We start from the raw sequence: 21,347 nt of genomic DNA on the forward strand, positions 1-21,347 counted from the left end.
TCTTGAACTTCGCAAGCAAGCAGTGGTGACATTATAGACGCATGTAATCATCAGCTATCAAGCAGGAATGTGATTGAAACCAGAAAGACACACATTCAAAGGAATGGTGTGGGAGAGGTGTACTGTACCGTAGATAAGATAAGAATTTGAATTACTGCAGTGCAGTACATTATCCTGTGTGTGTGTGCGGGGGCGAGCGAGAGGAGAGCGCTGTAGTGTACAGTATATGCCGAAATGTGATACTGTTACAGTACACGCCTATGCATTTCAACAATGTTCAAATGAGACATACAGCACTGCACATGCATGTATAAATATGCAAATTTACAATTACTGCGCGCGCACACGCAGACTGTGTACTGATGTACTGTAGGTTGAACTACTAAAGTATTAGACTTCGAAGACAACAGCTCGCGAACGCCCCCTGAGTTTTTAGACGGTATTGCAGTATTGCAGACAGCGCTAATAAAATGCAATTATTACGAGCGCTAAAATACCGCAACACATTCCGAAAAAAAAAAAACATACTGCATCTGCCCGCGGTTATCAGAGTTGCGCTGCTACGGCCGCACTAGGATAAATGCGGCCGCCACTGTATCAGTCTTAGTGATCATGTTTTTAAGCAGGTCTGCCTGCCCTTCTTCCAATAATTCCCGCTCGGAGTCTGAGCCTCTGCCTGTTGCTGTGTCAGCCATTGCAGCCGGTCTCGCTGATTTCTGTGTCCCGAAAAAGCTTACTAGGTCTGGTGATTTCTTCTTCCCCATGGCTCTTGTGGGCATTGCAGATGATTTAGTTATCTATAAGTAAGCTTGCTCTGACACTTAGGTTGCTTTTAACTGTGTTCTCTTTTAGTTATGTCATATGGGCATACAGAGCTGTCAGATTAGACATCTATCTCCAACTCCGTTGCGCATGTACCTTTGAATTTTTTAATGAATTGGGGGTAATCTGCAAAGAGTCTCTTTAGATTCTCCCCCCTCATCTGTAGGTGTAATTTTGTGGAGTGGATTCAGTACCCTGGTGTAATTTGGCTTATAAACCCAGGCCAGGGAGGGACATAAAGGGATTAATGTTCACTGCAGTCCTGTAACCTCCTCCACCCCCCAAACCCCTCAAGTCCTGTACCTTTAACTGGTGCCTGATCTCCAGTTTCCTTCCACTAGGTCTCACAGCCTGCTGGCTCTCACTTGCCTCTGAGCTGTCATGGGGATCTTACTTTCTGGCACTTGCTCTCTGCAGTCTGCTCTCACCAGCCTCCCCTCCTCCCTGGAGTAGCAGCTGTTTCTCTCTCCCCTGCGCTTCCTCTCCCCCTCAGGCAGCAGCGGCCATATTGGGTCCGGGGCAGGCCGAGGGAGCGCGCTGAATGGGGCTCACAGTGTAATGGGCAATAGGTGGGGGGGGGGCTGCACTTGCACAGCACCTCGGTGGGGTCCAATCCCCCAGATCACTGCTGCACAAGGAGCAACTAACGGGAGGGACTCTGGTAATATGGCCACCTCCCCCTCCTCCTCGCGCATCCCCTACAACCCGGTCAGACAACTGCCGTTCGCTTGCCACTTCTACTCCCTGTCAGAGACCCCGCACACTGAGGGAGGGCTTCTCCTAGCTTTCCGAGACTCTGCTGCGGCTCCGAACCCCAGTAGAAGGCAACCGCTGCAGCCTGCTGCTGGGGACAAGATTGCAGCTCCCATTCCCTTCTCGGGTCTCCCGCGCCCATCCAAGCAGGTGTTAAATCGCCGTGCCACCGGGGGAAGAGGTGAGGGGCTCTACTGTCTTTATTCCGTGTTATTTTATTTATTTAGGTGTTCTGTTACGTTATGCGCGAGGGGGAGGGAGCGGAGCCCACAGCGAGGATGGTGGTGCCGCTGCCTCCGCCTTTAGGCCGGGGCCATACAGGGTTCAGCAGAGCGGAGGCGCGCTGATGCTGAGGCTTGCCTGCTGAAGTCAGCGCGATTCCATGAACTTGCAGGCGAGCCATCGTGCGCGAAGGGAGCCGGGGGGAGGTGGTTGGAGGCAGGGAAGTGACGTCGCTGGGCCAATCACCCGCGACGCACTGATGTCAACGTCACGGCGCCGTGACGTTGACGCTGCTTCAGGCTGATTGGATGTTTTCAGCCGACAGCGCGCTGAAAAACAGCTTGGCTGTCGGCTGAAAATTCCAAAGCCTCAGCACGCCTGCGGACGCTCGCGTGAGCCCCCTCTCAAGGCATCCTCATTGAGGATGCAGGGGCTCAGCGCGGAGCGTCCGCACGGCTCAGCGCTGCTTGTCCTTCTATGGACGCAGCCTTACCTCGCGGTTGTGAAGAACTGTTGCGGGGAGTTGTTGAACACCCTCGGGGGGTTCTTCCGTTCCCCACGCTACACCCGCTCTGCTCCTTACAGTACTCCCGGAGCTCCGCTGTTCTTCCAAGTGTGCCGCGCGGTTCCGGCAGCCATTTAGGGATTTGGGACGGAGGGGGGGAATGATATCCGGGGTCTGGGGTGCCCAAAAAGTCCTTTAAAGTGCCAGCAATAGCTCTTTAGAATCAGGGGGAACCGCTCGGGTGGTCGAGCTGTTTTTTTTTTTTTTTATTTCTTTTTGAGCTTTTGCCTATTTCCCCCCCTATTAACGTATCCCTCTTGAAGGAGCTGAGATGACATGCGGCTTTCCCGCTCTGCGCCCAGACCACGCCCCAGCATTTTTGGTCATATTGAGCAGAAGCTACACAATAATATTTCTAATTTAGAAAATAAATTCTAGAATGACTAGAAGGTTGCACGTTTCGCCTTTAAAAGACCTATATATAAGGTTAAAATGTAGCACACAGAACTTCAAATAAAATAATGCAGTCTAATCCAAGCAATTATTGGTGAAAATATGTAAATCACACAAGGCCTACCTGGATATCATACTCTTCAGTTTTCCTTTCAGATTCACTTTGAGCCCCAAACTGTTAAATAAAATGAGTGCATTTTAGATTCATCTATGTATTGCCTTTCAGAATAATACACTATGGAGAATACACTTGGTTAACATTGGTTTATGACTTGTTTTGATTGGACCCTGCATGTTCTTAAAACATTTCTTTGAATAAAAATAACATATAAAATAATACGAAACACTAAGTAAATAAACATCCAAATACAAAATCAAAAACGGGAAAGAGGCATGTAAAGCAACACACAGTGTGTTACTTAGAGCGAAATCAAAGACACTTCAAATCCACAACACAGGTGAACAGAGAACTGAATTTGTGTGGTTAGACAATAACACAGTGATCGATAGCCTCAGAGTTCCATGGCAAAGCATGTATGACTCAATCAATGACAAAACAACCAGTTTACCTTGATTACTGGTTTCAGACCTTTCCATTGAAAAGTAATCTTCAATGCTTTCTTCACCTTCCAGATCTGAGGATTAAGCACCAAAAAAAGAAGTTAAACTAAAAGTAATATCTTCATAAAAGTACAACACTCTGCTGGCTTGGTGATATACCTTATAACCTAACCACATTTTTTATTTCCTACTGTAGGTTAGTGATATATCTAATAACCACATTTTTTATACAGTATAGCGCTGACAATGTACCTAGGGTGACCAGATTTTGAGAAAGGAAAAACCGGGACACATTTTTTTTTTTTATATATATAACAGTTTATTTATTGTAGTACACTTATACTTTACTACCATTAGAGAGGAGTGTGTGTGTGTGTGTACACCTCACTAATCGAACAAAAAAAAAGCCAGATGTGAATGATTCTGAACCCATTTACCAGTGTCAGGATGCCTCTTCTTCACAATTTCTAAAGCAGCAATCCCGCCTGGGATCTTACCTGATCCGCAGTCCCTCAAGGTACTATACTGGAGAGGAGGTGTTCCCTACCTGTCTTCCGATGTCTCCCGCGTGAAACTTGAGTCAGATCTGGAAGAAAGCACGGTAGGTTACTTTGGTGTAGGTATACGGCAGTTAAGATAAGACAGAGGGTGAGGGAGACAGGGAGGGTGAGGGAGACAGGGAGGGTGAGGGAGGGAGACAGGGAGGGTGGGAGGGAGTGTAGGAGACAAGGAGGGTGGGAGACGCTAGGGAGACAGGGGGGGTGGGAAGAAGGGAGACAGGGGGGGTGGGAGGGAGACAGGGAGGGTGGGAGGAAGGGAGACAGGGAGGGAGGAAGACTGGGAGGGAGGGAGACTGGGAGGGTGGGAGGGAGACTGGGAGGGAGACTGGAAGGGTGGGAGGGAGACTGGGAGGGTGGGAGACTGGGAGGGTGGGAGGGAGTGAGACTGGGAGGGTGGGAGGGAGACTGGGAGGGTGGGTGGGAGGGAGACTGGAAGACTGGGAGGGAGGGAGACTGGGAGACTGGGAAGGAGGGAGACTGGGAGGGTGGGAGGGAGACTGGGAGGGAGGTAGGGTGGGAGGGAGACTGGGAGGGTGGGAGGGAGGGAGACTGGGAGGGTGGGAGGGAGACTAGGGAGACTGGGAGGGTGGGAGGGAGTGAGACTGGGAGGGAGACTGGTAGGGTGGGAGGAAGGGAGACTGGGAGGGTGGGAGGAAGGGAGACTGGGAGGGTGGGAGGGAGACTGGGAGGGAGGGAGACTAGGGTGGGAGAGAGGGTGGGAGGGAGACTGGGAGGGTGGGTGGGAGACTGGCAGGGTGGGTGGGAGACTGGCAGGGTGGGTGGGAGGGAGACAGGGAGGGTGGGAGGAAGACAGGGAGGGTGACAGGGAGGGAGGGAGGGTGTTAGGGAGGGTGGGAGGGAGGGAGACAGACAGGGAGGGAGGGAGACAGACAGACAGGGAGGGAGGGAGACAGACAGGGAGGGAGACAGACAGGGAGGGAGGGAGACAGACAGGGAGGGAGGGAGACAGGGTGGGAGGGAGGGAGACAGGGTGAGACAGGGTGGGAGGGAGGGAGACAGGGTGAGACAGGGTGGGAGGGAGGGAGACAGGGTGAGACAGGGTGGGAGGGAGGGAGACAAGGTGAGACAGGGTGGGAGGGAGGGAGACAGGGTGGGAGGGAGACAGGGTGAGACAGGGTGGGAGGGAGACAGGGTGAGACAGCGTGGGAGGGAGGGAGACAGGGTGAGACAGGGTGGGAAAGAGGGAGACAGGGTGAGACAGGGTGGGAGGGAGGGAGACAGGGTGGGAGGGAGGGAGACAGGGTGGGAGGGAGGGAGACAGGATGAGGCAGGGTGGGAGGAAGGGAGACAGGGTGGGTGGGAGACAGGGAGACAGGGTGGGAGGGAGGGAGACAGCGTGGGAGGGTGACGGGATAGGAGGGAGACTGGGAGGGAGGGAGACAGGGTGGGAGGGAGACAGGGTGGGAGGGAGGGAGACAGGGTGGGAGGGAGACAGGGTGAGACAGGGTGAGAGGGAGGAAGACAGGGAGTGAGAGAGAGAGAGAGAGAGAGAGAGAGAGACACACACACACACACACTGATACACACACCCCCACTGATACACACACCCCCACTGATACACACACCCCCACTGATACACACACACACACACCCACTGATACACACACACCCACTGATATACACACACACACACACACACACACACACACACACACACACACACACACTGATACACACCCCCACCCCCACTGATACACACACACACCCTCACTGATACACACACACACACCCACTGATACACACACACACACCCACTGATACACACACACACCCCCACTGATACACACCCCCCCCCCCACTGATACACACACACCCCCACTGATACACCCACACCCACTGATACACACCCACACACCCACTGATACACACACCCGCCTACTGATACACACACTGATACACACACTGATACACACACACACACACTGATACACACACACACACCCACACACACTGATAAACACACACCCACTGATACACACCCACCCACTGATACACACACCCACACCCACTGATACACACACACACACACACACTGATACACACACACACACGCTGATACACACACACACACACACACACACACACACACACACACACACTGATACACCCACACACACACACAGATACACACACTGATACACACACTGATACACACACTGATACACACACTGATACACACACTGATACACACACTGATACACACACTGATACACCCCGCCTCCCCCTGCACCGCCCGCGACCGCGCAACCACTGCCCGCCCCCGAGCCCATCTCCCACACCAAGGGGACGGGGGGAAGTGAGCGCCGGGGGGCAAAGCTGTGAGCGACGGGGGACAAAGCTGTGAGCGACGGGGGCAAAGGTGGGAGAGCCGGGGGGCAAAGGTGGGAGCGCCGGGGGGCAAAGGTGGGAGCGCCGATGGGCAAAGCTGGGAGCACCAGGGGGCAAAGCTGGGAGCGCCATGGGGCAAAGATGGGAGCGCCGGGGGGGGGGGGGGCAATGGTGGGTGCGCGTGGGGGCAATGGTGGGAGCGCGGGGGGGCAATGGTGGGAGCGCCAGTGGGCAAAGGTACAAGGTGGTACAAAGGCAGGCGCACCCCCGCTACCACCTCCCCCCCCCTGGTTGGGACACGGGACAGAAGGGGGACACTCACCGCGCACTGAGGAGCCGGGAGCGGGAAGAGAGACACACTCACGTGTGCTCTGCACAAAGCGGAAGCCCCGCCCCCGGCTTCCCCTGACCTGCCTGCAACCAATCCCCTGCGGGCCGGCCGGCATTCTAAGCACCGCCCCCGGCATTCTCCTTCATTCAGTCACCCCGACAGCATTCTCACACACACATAGAAAATACTTACCGGCCGCCGCATTCTCCTCACCGCCGCTGCCCCGCAATACCGGGACCAGGGACAAAAACCGGGACAAAACCGGGACGAAGCTAAAATCGGGACAGGGCAGAAAAAAACAGGACTGTCCCGGCAAAAACGGGACAAATGGTCACCCTAAATGTACCCAGTGCTGTTTACAGTACATGGCATTTTTGCAAGCACAGCAAGTATCTGCTCCAGAGTATATACAATTTTGATGCCTGAGGCCCAATGTCACAAGGAACTCACTGTGACTTTATTCTTGCATGAACTCCACCATTTCCACTCGCAACTAAATATTCTGTTATACAGCAGGAAATATTGTTCATTAAAATAGAAACCAAGAATAGAGATAGAATTGTCAAATAAAATAGTATTTAGGAAGGGAAAGTAGAAAGCACAACATATGCAGAGCTAGAGTGGAGCAGAAATCCAGCATTGCGCTGTTCCGGGGGGAGAAGTGGGACGAGGGAAAACAAACAGGCGAGGTGGGACGAGGGAAAACAAAGGGGGGAGGCAGGACGAGGGCAAACAAAGGGGGGAGGCAGGACGAGGGCAAACAAAGGGAGGAGGGGCGGGTCAAACAAAGGGGAGAGCGAGCTTAGGGGGGACGGATGGGGAGAGCGAGCGAAGGGGGGGCGGACTGGGAGAGCGAGAGAAGGGGGGCGAAGGGGAGAGCAAGAGAAGGGGGGACGGACGGGGAGAGCGAGCGAAGGGGGGCGGACTGGGAGAGAGAGAGAAGGGGGACGAAGGGGAGAGCAAGAGAAGGGGGGACGGACGGGGAGAGCGAGCAAAGCGGGGACGAACAGGGAGAGCAAGCGAAGGGGGGGGGACAGGGAGAGCGAGCAATGGGGGGACAAACAGGGAGAGCAAACACAGGGGGGACGGATGGAGAGAGCGAGCGAAGGGGGGATGGATGGGATGAAAGAGAAGGGGGGATCGTCGAGAGATGGAGTGCATGTGGGGGAGAAGCAGGTGAGGGGGAGCATGAGGGGGAGAAGCGTGTGAGGAGGGGAGTATGTAGGGGAGAAGCGGGTGAGGAGGGTAATATGTGGGGGAGAAGCGGTGAGGAGGTGAGCATGTGGTGAAGTGGATTAGGTGAGAAGTAGAGCATGTAGAGGATAAGCAAGTGAGGAGGGCAGCATGTGGGGGAGAAGCAGGTGAGGAGGGCAGCATGTGGGGGAAAGCAGGTGGAGGGCGGCAGCATGTGGGGGAAGCAGTTGAGGAGGGCAGCATGTGGGGGAGAAGCAGGCGAGGGGGGGAGCATGCGGGGGCGAGAAGTTGATTAGATAGGGGACATGTGGAATCCTGAAATATTCTTCTTATTGTGTACTTTATTGTACTAGGAAACAAAAAAGACATAAAAAGAAACAAATTGCAGTGTTTAAGATGGTGTGGAGGGAAAAAAAATCGAGTTCCTGTACATCAGGACACTAGCACTGAGCATAGGAATCCATTAGCACTATTTTGGCCTTAAACAGAATATAGGCTGACTGATCCTAGATTATTTGTATTTGATAATGCTCTTAGTTATACAGTCCTTAACAACAAAGTATAACACAATAAAAAATAAATTAAAAAAAGTTTAGTTGAGTTTCTCTACATGTTAAATAAACATTAGACTAACTTCTCATGCATGCCCAAACAAATCTAACAGTGCATTTTCATATTTAAACCCTATGGCATTACAGTAAATATATATGAATAAAATGTTTAATCGAACCTCAATTACAGCTCCAATGCCAGCTGGGATCAGCACAAGTAAACTAGTTTGTTCATCCAGCAAGAAAAGAAATATTACCACTGTGCTAAAGCAACGCCACAGCACTGCAAAACAAAAACGTTCGTCAAATCTTAGTGAGTCACCCCAGTAAAGTATCTTCAGTTCTAAATAATTATGTTTTTAACAAAGTACACTTTTCAATGGAAACCATGAAGCAGCAGAGGTTTTCTACACACATTTAAACAATCTTTCCCATCCTGGACACCTCCAATTCACCTCCAATTATTTGATGGTTTCACAGTCTTTGAATAAAGGGTCCAGAGAGAGCTGTGTGGTATATTTTTAAAGCTGACTGAATTTGGATGTAAAGGAACCTTCTTTAAAGAAGAAGTCCACCCAAACTAACCTCCATTTTTTATTACAGGATTGGAACCAGAGGGCCTTCCAAACCTGAACTGCACTATTTTCAGCTGTGGGAAGCCCTTGGTTCACAAGATAGTTCCTTGTTTTTAAAAAGGATTTAAATGACCGTCCAAAAGGAAGCCACAACCGATGTTGCAGACACCTATCGGCCCCGATATTTGGCAGTCATTATTGTTATATCCGAGGGAGATATAAACCTGGAAACTGGTAATTATTTCAGGAACCGGGGGATCACTGGAGCTGAAAATGTGGCTCAGGGGGAACCCCCTATTCCCAACCTGTAAAACAAAAGGTTGTTACCGTTTTTCTGCACACAAGATCAGCTTTATAATTCAATGGGAACTGCAATTCTCTGGATTGTCAGTGGACAGTCATCTTAGAAATTGACAAAAAAGTAAACAGGGCTATACCAATTAAGTATACATGGGTAGGATGTTGATCCAGGGATTAATCCGATTGCCAATTCTTGGAGTCAGGAAGGAATTTATTTTTCCCCTTATGAGATATCATTGGATGATGTGACTCTGGGGTTTTTTGTTTGCCTTCCTCTGGATCAATAAGTAAGTATAGATATAGGACAAAGTATCTGTTGTCTAAATTTAGCATAGGTTGAACTTGATGGACGTACGTCTTTTTTCAACCTCATCTACTATGTAACTATGTAAACGTGCTCAAAACAATGACAGATACCTAAAAGTGTCGCTATGCCCTCTAATAAACAGCAGTGTAGTCTGGCCCTTACATGATCATCCCCAAAAGCAGCCCCAACTGCTGGTACTACACTCTCAATTACTCCTCCATTCAAGTGTTGTTTAATAGCCGATTGTCATTGTTGCTGGACGCTGACTGGCTAAATGGCAAACTACTGTAAGGATCCGTGCTGCGGGTATACCTGCTTCCAGCGCCTCCTTACCTTTATTACAGGCCGTCCGGGCTCCCCGGTGTCGTCCCTCGCCACTGGCGGCTACCCCCGCACATCCCGGTCGCGCACGTCACCCCTACGGGCGAGCGCGGACCCAGGACGCCATTAGTTGGCGCCGGGCGTCCGCCTCCGCCTCCTCTGACGCGGCGCATGCACCTTGCGTGTCTCTGCCCCTGCCCCGTCAGCTCCGCCTCCCAGGTCCCTCTTATCCACCTGACCCTTCCCCTGTCCGTCCCTCTGCTCCTCCCCTTGCTCAGACTACTCCCAAATACTCCGGTACGTCTCTCCTACTCTCCACCGCCTCTGACGCGGCGCACGTACCTTGCACGCCCCTGCCCCATCAGCTACGCCTCCCAGGTCCTTTTTCCCTTTCTGTTCCTTCCCTTGTCCGTCCCTCCGCTCCTCCCCTTGCTCAGACCACTCCCAAAGCCTCTGTTAATTCTCTCCTATATGGGTCTTACTCGGGCCGCTCCGCTGTCCCTCCCCTCACTCTGATTGGTCCCAAACTCTCACACTCTGCTCTCCTATCAGGTCCTTCTTCGGGCCGCTCCTCTGTCACTCCCCTACCCCTGATTGGTCCCAGCCCCCTATTTAGTTCCCCTTCACCATTTCCTCTTTGCTCTGCATAGCTTCTGTACCTTACTGCTGTCTGCTGTTACCTGGCCTCTCTTGTCTTACAGTGTCTGTTCCTGTCCCTGGAAATTCTGCTGACCTCCCTGGATTTCACCTTTTGCTTTGGACTCTACTACGCTGCTCTCTGGAACCCTTTGGACTTCGCTTTGGACTTTCTACGCTGCAGACTTCTACAACCCCTGGACACGGCTCACGGGCAATCTACTACGCTGCTCTCTCCAACCCACAACCATTGGCTTACGAACTTTACCCTTCTTAGTACGGTATCATTTCTATTTTTGTTACCCGGACCATCTACGCTACTTCCACACTCCGGCCTTGCCCCCTTTACTGTTAGGTGTGTGGTATTACTCCTTTCCACCTCAGTCCCGGGGTCTCGTCTGGCTTATGGGCAGGCCGAGAGTTACAACTACAGAGTCAATGGTCAACCACCATAAAGGGAAATCCCAGTGGAATCTTTTTCTGTAAGAGGTTAAAACTGCAGGTGATCTCTAGAAGGTTAACCGTTCACATTTTATTCTGCTCTCTAACATGAAGCTCTCCACAACAGTTTACAATGAAATTATAAACAGGAATATCATCTGCACACACATTTACATCGAAAATAATGTAAGCAACTTTAATTACATGGGACATAACAGAATAATTTGAAATGGCAGAAGCATTTTAGGAAATATATGCCTAGCTTTGCTAAAGTGCATTCAGATCTACAGCACAGATTCAGCCTTTTACAGCCATAGTAATGTTATTGGTTAAACATCTTGACCTCCCTCCCTCCCAAATTTTTGTTTTGGGAGTTTTGAAAGTAGATTTCTTATCAGTATGTAACTTCATTGTGAAAACGGTTACAATGTTTTAGTTTAAAAAAAAAAAACAACCTTCATTCCATTTTCTCCATAAAATAAAATGAACTATCAAGATAAGCTTGAATCAAAATTAAACATATTCAAATATTAAAGAAAAAAAATTATTATCAAAACATTTGTTTCCCCTCAGAAAGTCCAAAATAAAAATGAAAGTAAATTACAATTATTTCTTAGTTTACTTGGCTAGCTGTGGTTAAAACAGCCATGTAGGTAAAATAACAAACTATATATTTAGAAGAATTCCCCTTTATGTACTTTCCGTTATATAGATGTTAAAAAAATTACCACTTACAAATTAATTATTAGTGTGATAAGTTAAATCTTTTAACAACTTGTAAGACCCACCAGTACTGAAATTGGTAACTACGTTTCAATACTTAAATGTAGCGTATATTGTACCTGCTTTTGTAGACATCCCAACCATGTTTTTCTTTTTTTTCCAGAAGCTGATATCATTTTTGAATGCAAGAAAATCAAAGAGAAGCTGCAAAATCAAAGGACATTAATGTCAAGATCAAATGTCCTGTAAACATGAAATTAATTCCCCGGTCTTTAAGAAAAGGGTTAAGTGCCACAACTCTCAAAGGGTTCAGGTATTTTTAATATTTTTAAATTGGGGACATTTCATTTTTCTGACAAAGTTAAGACAGGTATAAATAAACTTTATTCTTTTGGAGTAATTTTATGCTTTATAAATTATTTTGCAATTTTTTTGCAATAAAATATGTATACACAGAAGAATATGTATTATCGGATTGTTATGGGATGTGTTGTAAATGCCAGTACAGTACTTTCCAAAACTAAGAAAAAATTCACTTACATGGAAAGCGGCCACAAAGAAGGTAACGGCCAGAAAATAAAGGTTGGTGTCCACAAAAATACCTTTCACCTCATCGGCATCCTTTTCTGAAAAACCTGTCGCAAAACAAAAACTAGATCTTGTTACTCTGGATTACAATTTATTTTTTTAGAATTAGAATTGATACTTAGAAAGCTTTTACCTAAATCCATTAACTTGTTTATTAATTAAAAAGTTTGAGTCAAATTGTTATTTATTTCAAACATGATATAATAATTTGATACTTAACCACTTCAGTGCCCAAGCATTCAGCGTACATAACAAAAAGTGCCACCTCAGAGGCCATTCAAGTATGCTGCATGTCATAAGTATTTGCTTGTTTTCTGGGGCTGTCCCTGACCGGCACTCTGATCGCAGTCTACAATTAAGTGACGTACCTTCCCTTCTGGTCGGGCGACCACAATACGGAAGGGATCACATGGTCGCTCCAAAGAGCAGTTTTGTGATCCCTCAGTGCCGGAGGAACTGTGGCAGGACCCTTTGGCACGTAAGGGGATAACAGAAATAAATAATGAACATAGCTAAGCATTTGCATGGGGAATGGACATCTCAAATACTTTCATTTTCTATATTTGGCTGATCACTGTATTACATTTCATGTAAATTTAAAAAAAAAATTCCAAAGGGCACCTTACCAAATTGCTGCAAAGAGTACACAGCATCCTGCATGTGGATCCAAAACCGAAGCTTTCCCAATGAAATTTTGTCATACGAGACTGTAAGAGGCAGTTCAGTTGTTGAACGGTTTATCATCTACGTTAAGAAAGATTTTAAAAGTATTAAATAAGGCAGCAGGTGTGGAGCTTAAGTATAACACATTATTTTTTATAAAGTACTCTTAAAGCAATAGTTTGGGCTGGCAGCCACATAACTAAATTCAGAAAATGAGCAGTTATGGATCACTTTTGGAAACAACAAACTTTTATGGTGCTTGGACAGTTAATATATGAGTGGAATACTCGGAGGAATCAAACCATCCTGTTGGATATCCTCTGGAGATCAGCACTGCAGTTACAAACTCCTCAATGTTTACTGTGATGCCATCATACATACTGTATAGGGATTGGAGACAAAAAATTGAGAAGGTGTCACAATAGTGCATTACCCTTATTCGTCAATGTCCTGAGCAGCACCCTTGTGGAAGAGACATTCGTGTCTTGAAACATGTCAGGTTAATACACGGAGCACTATTGGGGATCCCACAGCTGTTAATACTGACATCATTCGACGGGGCCGCTCAGCGTACGCAACAAGACAGGCAGAGAGAACCCGAGCAACTGACTCAGCATGTCATCCAAACAACTGACAGACCAGCCTGGGATCCAGCACACAACGAGACTTCCATGTACTAGGCGCGTGTCCTAGATACTTATAGTAGAAGAATTCCAATTTTACACACTGACAGAAGAAGAACATCGAGCCAAGATTTGATTTGGTTTTTATTAATATTAATTTGATTAATTGTACGGTCACATGCATCTGATCCATATGGATTTTTTATGCAGAGATTAAATTAAATATTTTTGTGATCACATATTTGGTCCTTTATGAGGGCAATTTACTTCTAAATCTGCAATCAGCAATGTTAATTATTGACGAATAAGAGTAATACACTATTGAGACACCTTCTCCATTTTTCTTCTCCAATCTCCAATATGTATGATGGTATCGCAGTCAACACAGAGGAGTTTCTAACTGCAGAGCTGATTGCCACAGGATATCCAACAGGATGGTTTTATTCCATTGAGTATTCCACTCATATATTAACTGTCCAAGCGACATAAAAGTTTTTTGTTTCAAAAACTTTCTATATCTGGTTTCCTACGAAAAACAGCAAGACTTTTTAGGCAGCATAAGGACTGAAGTCATTTGGTCAATTTTATTTTGCATATAAGTGCACATAATAATTACGAGCACTTTAATTAATACATTATTATAACTAGCACTTATACACTTATTTCCCCCTACAATTATGGATCACTGACAAAGCGGATACTTCAAAATTCTTAGCCGCCTATGTTCTTTTTAATCTTATACTATATTAGTGAAAGCACTGTATGCCTGTCTGGATGTCCTGTGTCCCTAGGGGAAATCTAATTGGTCCCTTGGCCCGCCCGCCCCCGCACACCTCTCATTGGCCTGAGGCGGAGTGACGGGCCAAAGGGGAGGGACACACACACACACACATACTCACTCCCATATACACACACACACACACACACTCTCTGTTGCTTGGCCTCACTCTCCCCCGTCGATCGCAGCTCACCTTCACACCCCCTCTCCCCTCTCCCAGTGCCCCTCACTCTCTCCCCCACCTCCCCCAAACCCGCACGCTCCGCAACATCCCCAGCCGCACTATCACTTGCGCTCCCGGACGAGGGGAAGTGCGGGCCGGGCCTCCTGCACTTCCCCGGCCTCCTGCACGCACTATCACGTGCGCTCCCGGACGGAGGGGAAGCGCGGGCCGGGCCTCCTGCACTCCCCCGGCCTCCTGCACGCACTATCACGTGCGCTCCCGGACGGAGGGGAAGCGCGGGCCGGGCCTCCTGCACTCACCCTCACGTGGCACGGGTCTCCTGCCCCAGCCTGCCACTCTTGCCCCCCGCCAGCTTCCGAACCCACCTCCTGCCCCAGCCTGATGCCATGGGGATGTCCGTGCCAGGAGGGGAACCGTCTGCCACCAGGAAACACCACCCGGTCAAGGTAAGTCACCCACCGTCTCCCACCCACGCACTGTCACCCAGTTACCCACCGTCTCCCACCCACCCACTGTCACCCAGTCAAAGTCACCCATCCAGTCACCCACACATCCACCCACACACCCACCCACCCAGTCACTCACTCACCCACTTTCCCCCAGTCACCCACTTTCCCCCAGTCACCCACTTTCCTCCAGTCACCCACTTTCACCCAGTCACCCACTTTCACCCAGTCACCCACCTACTCACTCACCCACCCACTCACTCACCCACCCACCCACCGACCCAAAGTCACCCACCCACCCAGCGACCCACCCACCCACCCAGCGACCCAAAGTCACCCACCCACTCAGTCACCGACCCACCCACCCAGTCACCCATCCACCCACACACTCAGTCAACTGAGTCACCCACCTAGCTGTCAAGGGGGGGGGGAGCCCAACCCTGTCGCCCGCCCCCCCAAAATTACATCCCGGGCGACGCCAGGTATATCAGCTAGTTACAAAATAAAACAAATGCTTATTTTCCTCCTAATGCTCCTGCAATAAGACAAAATATAATCCGGTCATCCTATATTCTTATTTTTAACTATTTATGTCTGCCTTCCCCCCCTACCCCTCGATATCCTTTTCTGTGAATCAGTTTGTCACTGGTGTTTGCTAAGAGAGACAACAGCATGACAGTCTCATGAACTGCTCCATATGCAAAAGTTGCCACACGGTGTGGACGCTGTGCTTCGTTGTCTCTGGAATCATGAAGTCATCCCTGAAGACATAGCAGAGTACTGCGCCAGCACCAGGAAGAGGTCTCCCCCAGCAAACACCATTCTGATGTGCAGGGGGATGCGATTCCCATCATGAATGTTTTATTGTATTTCGTGGATTATTTCTTATGTAAATGCTTTTACATTTCTTCTGCTTTGAGGTCACAGAAACTCCCAAAATAAAGGTGCGACTCTGCCTCCTTTTGATTTCACAGATTTTCTATGCTGGCACATACCAAATTAAAATTTGCCTTAGGAGTAAATCGCCTTGTTGGAGACGGAAGTGCAGTCCCGTAAGTGATGTCTCCCGGGTGTTCGGGTTCGGCACATTGTGAACCGGGTAGACAGATTGTTGGGGGGGCTGGGATTGACCCGGCGGTCTTGGTACACATTGGCACCAATGACAAAGTTAGAGAAAGATGGAGGGTCCTAAAAAATGATTACAGGGATCTAGGCCAAAAGCTTAAGGCAAGGACCTCCAAGGTAGTATTTTCTGAAATACAGCTAAACCCCGTTATAACGCGGTCCTTGGGGTCCACAACCCCAAGACCGCGTTACAACCGGGGTCGCATTAAAATTTCACCGGCATCGAGCCTCCTCATTAAAGATTTCATTCTCCTCCATTTTGCCGCCTTACCAGTGCTCTCCTCTTCCTGCTGTCCACGTGCTCATATCTCTCTGCTCTGCTCATCTCTCTGCCCGTCGCGTGCCATGGTTTTTTTTTCTCAAACATTCAATTCAATGCTTTATTGACTATAGACACACAATTAAACATTAATACATTTTGAACAAAACACATGCTTCTAGATGACTTAAGATGTATCATTGACATGTACCCTGTGGCAATGTGTTGTAGAGGATAAATATATTTATAGGTTATGTTTTGCCACACAAAGCCTATGGTGTAGAGGTAAGAGGCAAGGCATTGGTATCAGAAGGTCCTGAGTTCAATACCTGGATGTATTTTGTACAAAATGTATTAATGTTTAATTGTGTGTGTATAGTCAATAAAGCATTGAATTGAATGTTTGAAGAAAAAAAACCATGGCACGCGATGGGCAGAGAGATATGAGCACGTATGAGCAGGAAGAGGAGAGCCCTGGTAAGGCGGCAAAATGGAGGAGAATGAAATCTGTAATGAGGAAGCTCGAGAGCTGATGCCGGTGAAATTCTAACGAGAGATGAGCACGTGGACAGCAGGAAGAGGAGAGCGTAAGGCGGCAAAATGGAGGATTTGAGATGCAGGTAAGGCGGCAAAATGGAGGCTTTCAGTTCGGGAGCTTTGCTCAGACCGCATTATAAGCGAATTCGCGTTGTAGTGGATCGTGCTATAACGGGGTTGAGCTGTACTACCAGTGCCATGGGCTACCGCAGGGAGACAGTCAGAGATCAGGGAGGTTAATGCATGGCTAAGAAAGTGGTGCAGGAAGGAGGGGTTTGGGTTTTTAGAGCACTGGGACTCCTTTTCTGAGAGGTGCCATCTATATTCTAGGGACGGATTGCACCTCCATGAAGAGGGATCTTCTGTGCTAGGGGGGAGAATGCTAAAAAGGTTGGAGGAGATTTTAAACTAGGATGGAGGGGGGAGGGGAATGAAACAGATAATGAAGTAAATGGAATAGATGAGTGTAGAGGGAGAAAGGGGGTGGCCTGGGATTAAAGGGGTGGCACCCCATTTGGCCATCCCCTGACCTCACCCGGGAGACAAGGGGTTAACTGGGATGAGGTCCAGAAATGTGATTTAACCCTTGTTATGACATGAAAATGTGTATTCCCCTGTTCCCATGTTTCATTGTAATATCTGGTTTCCCATGGTAAGTCAATGGGCCCATTGACTTCAATGGAGGTTCCTCGAAGGAGCTTTCCAGGAACGAGTTGGCTGCCGTCCAAAGCGGATACTTTTTCTAAAAGAGAGCTTTGATCACTTATTAGCCAAGTTCAACGACAAGTGGCGTGGGAATAAACAGTTCTAGAGCACCTAGAAATAAAATTATTTTTGCCCCTAGTTCCTAGGCCTCCCTCCACTCGACCACCACCGGGTCCCCGAATCCTGGAACCCCGATAAGGGTCAAACCGAGAAGAGCGGGTCGCGCCATAGGTTCCAATGGCGGCGGCAGAAACAGCTCAAGAAAACGGCTAAGTGTGCAAAGCTGAAATTTAGGAATCCATATCTCCGGTTCCGGAGGATGCAGAGGGCCAGGGTTTGGGGTACCTGTAGTCACTGCTCCGGCATCGCTGCAGAACCATCCTTGACCTTCTTGGACCAACCCGACGGAGTATGGACCCCCTTGAAAGTTCGGGACTTTTCCCATAGACTCCAATGGCGGCCAATCTCCATTAACCGGCTATGGCGGAAAACCCCCATTGACTTCAACGGCGCTGCAGCCCCGTTGAAAGTCTATGCCGGCGGATTCCCATAGCCGCCAGCAGCGGCGGTTTGCCATTGAAAGTCTATGGCGGCGAAGCCCATTGTTTTCAATGGGGATTTAGTGAAAAAATGTGATTTAATTTACAGTGGAGTTTATTGTATTAAAATAGGAAACGGTTTAAGGCGTATTTGTGTAACTCCGGTTCCGAGGGTCGTAGCAAGTCGCAAATTGGACCCTAGGGTGTCCCAGTTCCGGCATTGAGAACTGGGAAGTTTGGACCCGCTGGACCCAACGGAACCGGATATTTTAATATGTTTGTGTTTTATCTTTATTACTGTGTCCCAAAGCAGGGATAAAACCCAGAGGAAATTTCTTTGCATACCAGGGTAGCATATGGCCAGAGAGGCGACCCAATGTCTAGGACTTAAGTATTGTTCAAAGGATTTTGTCACCCTCACTGTTTACCTGAGGGCAGAGACGGCTCAAACCAGAGCAGTCTGTAAGTGTCCCATTTCACACCTCACAACAAAGAATATCCTGCCAGGAATTCCGTTTGGTAGACTAGCTGGCATTCCTGATGCAGATGAGGGGCTACAGAAATGAGATCCCAGAGTTCTAATGCGCACGTGCCAACTAGCAGGGGGGCATGTATCAAAATGTGTTCCCACGTTAAAGAGTGGCTAGAGGTAATTGAAGACCAATCACCTGTACTCAATGTTAAGGATAGGGTTACAAAAGGTTTATAAACTGTTGTCCACCCTTTATCCTTGGTCTTCAGAAATCATCTTGATTGTATCTGATTGCGAGAGAATTGCTATGCAACATACTTCTCATCCCCCATCCCCAAAGTAAGTGTACTTCTTGTCTTGTTACTGTACTATATCGTGTGTTCACCTATCCAAAGGAATAAATATACTTTATTATATCTAAGCCTCGTTCAGTTCAAACCCAGTTATTTGGTGTAAATTACAACCTGTCATAAGCTATTGTCACAATGAGGATTCAAGGTGGTATGGAGGTAGAATGGGGGCAAGTGCAAGTTTGACAAGCAGTGAGACACCCATAGTAAATACAGATAATACTAGAAAACTTCTAAATACTAAACCAAGTGGGAGCAGAAAGGAAGGATCAGATAAGATAATAGTACAGGCTGAAAAAAACCTGAAATGCATGCTTGCTAATGCAAGAAGCCTGACAGATAAAATGGGGGAGCTTGAATTAATAGCTGCAAGGGAGCAGTATGATATCATAGGCATTACTGAAACATGGTGAGATGAAACTCATGACTGGACAGTTAATTTAGAGGGTTATTCTCTTTTTCAGAAGTATCGAACAAATAGAAGGGGAGGTGGAGTATGTTTATATGTTAAACCGGATTTAAAAACCTATTATAAGGGATGATGTCTATGAAGGGAATGATGAAAATGTAGAGACTTTGTGAACTGAAATTAGCAGTGGAGGTAAAAGTATAAAGAAAATGTTTGTGGGAATATGCTATAAATCACCAAATATCTGTGAGATTGAGGAAGCTAAAATACTTTTGCAAATGGAGAAGGCACCAAAACTGGGTCATGTTTTCATAATGGGGGATTTTAATTATCCAGACATAGACTGGGGCAATGAGATTAGCGTTACAACAAAAGGAAACAGGTTTTTGGGGGTGCTTAAAGACAATTATATGACCCAAATTATTGAGGAACCAACCAGGAGAGGGGCAGTTCTGGATTTGCTCATATCAAACAATGTAGAAGTAATAACAAATATTCAAGTCCTGGAACATTTGGGTAACAGTGATCATAACATGGTCACATTTGAAATAAATGATCAAAAAACAGATTACTTGGGTTCAACAAAGACTTTAAACTTTAGAAAGGCAGATTTTAATAAACTGAGGTCTAATCTACAAGTAATACACTGGGATGTATAGAAAAGCACACTTATCAGTGTATACCCTTGGGTAATAAGTATAAAAGAAATAAGTCAAAAACAATGTTGCTAAACAGGTAGGGGAGGAAATGGACAAGAAGAGGAAGGCGTTTAGATTCTTTAAGTCAGAAGGGACAGAGACATCGTATCAGAATTATAAGGAATGTAACAAAAATTGCAAAAGGGCAATCAAATTAGCAAAAATGGATAATGAAAAAAGGATTGCAATAGAAAGTAAGGTCAATCCTAAAAAGTTATTTAAGTACCTTAATAACAAAAAAATGAGTTAAGAAAATATAGGACCCTTTCAGTATGAGATGGGCAGGCAGATTATTGGAGATAAGGAAAAAGCTGAGGTATTAAACAAATTCTTTGCCTCTGTGTTTACCAGGGAAGAATCAAGTTCAATAGTAGTGCCGCAGGAGGAAGCCACAACCTCCATATTAATTAACAATTGGTTAACTGAGGAAGAAGTTCATAAGCGACTTGAAACAATTAAAGTAAATAAGGCACCTGGCCCCGATGGCATACATCCAAGAGTTCTCAAGGAGTTAAGCTCAGTAATAGCAAAACCATTATATTTAATATTCAAGGACTCCATTTCCACAGGCTCAGTACCACAAGGTTGGCGTAAAGCAGATGTCGTGCCTATATTTAAAAAGGGCGCTAGATCACAACAGGGAAATTACAGACCTGTAAGCTTGACTTCAATAGTAGGGAAACTACTTGAAGGTTTAATACGGGATAATATTCAGGAATACCTAATGGAAAATAAAATTATTAGTAATAGTCAGCATGGATTTATGAAGGATAGATCTTGCCAAACTAACCTTATTTGTTTCTTTGAGGAGGTAAGTACAGTAGGAATTTAGACCAGGGTAATGCAGTTGATGTGGTCTACTTAGATTTTGCAAAGGCTTTTGATACGGTTTCACACAAGAGGTTGGTGTACAAAATAAAGAAAGTTGGACTCAGTAATAATATATGCACCTGGATTGAAAACTGGTTAAAGGACAGACAACAGAGGGTTGTCATAAATTGAACTTTTTCAGGTTGGGCTAAAGTCGTGAGTGGAGTACCTCAGGGATCGTTACTGGGACCCCTGCTTTTTAACTTGTTTATTAATGACCTTGAGGTTGGGATCAAGAGCAAAGTCTCCATCTTTGCTGATGATACTAAATTATGTAAGGTAATAGAATCAGAGCAGGATGTAATTTCTCTTCAGAAGGACTTGGAGAGACTGGAAACGTGGGCAGGTAAATGGCAGATGAGGTTTAATACAGATAAATGTAAGGTTATGCATTCGGGATACAAGAATAAAAAGGCGACTTACAAATTAAATAGAGATATATTGGGGGAATCCTTGATGGAGAAGGATTTAGGAGTGCTTGTAGACAGCAGGCTTTG

At 47.3% G+C, this 21,347-nt stretch overlaps 1 protein-coding gene across 3 annotated transcripts in view; it reads right to left on the minus strand.

Moving 5' to 3' along the window:
- Nucleotides 1-21,347, minus strand: part of CLPTM1L (CLPTM1 like) — a 383,886-nt gene that overhangs the window by 128,805 nt on the left and 233,734 nt on the right. For all 3 annotated transcript variants that reach the window (XM_075586346.1, XM_075586345.1, XM_075586348.1), the window contains 6 exons: nucleotides 12,819-12,936; nucleotides 12,145-12,239; nucleotides 11,724-11,808; nucleotides 8,481-8,584; nucleotides 3,325-3,390; nucleotides 2,880-2,930 (listed from right to left, as the gene is read on the minus strand). In XM_075586346.1, coding sequence (XP_075442461.1) covers nucleotides 2,880-2,930; nucleotides 3,325-3,390; nucleotides 8,481-8,584; nucleotides 11,724-11,808; nucleotides 12,145-12,239; nucleotides 12,819-12,936 — 519 coding nt within the window. The remainder of the gene's footprint in view (nucleotides 1-2,879; nucleotides 2,931-3,324; nucleotides 3,391-8,480; nucleotides 8,585-11,723; nucleotides 11,809-12,144; nucleotides 12,240-12,818; nucleotides 12,937-21,347) is intronic.

Source organism: Ascaphus truei, chromosome 2 (genome assembly GCF_040206685.1).
Source record: "Ascaphus truei isolate aAscTru1 chromosome 2, aAscTru1.hap1, whole genome shotgun sequence".
In the NCBI taxonomy this organism is placed as follows: domain Eukaryota; kingdom Metazoa; phylum Chordata; class Amphibia; order Anura; family Ascaphidae; genus Ascaphus; species Ascaphus truei.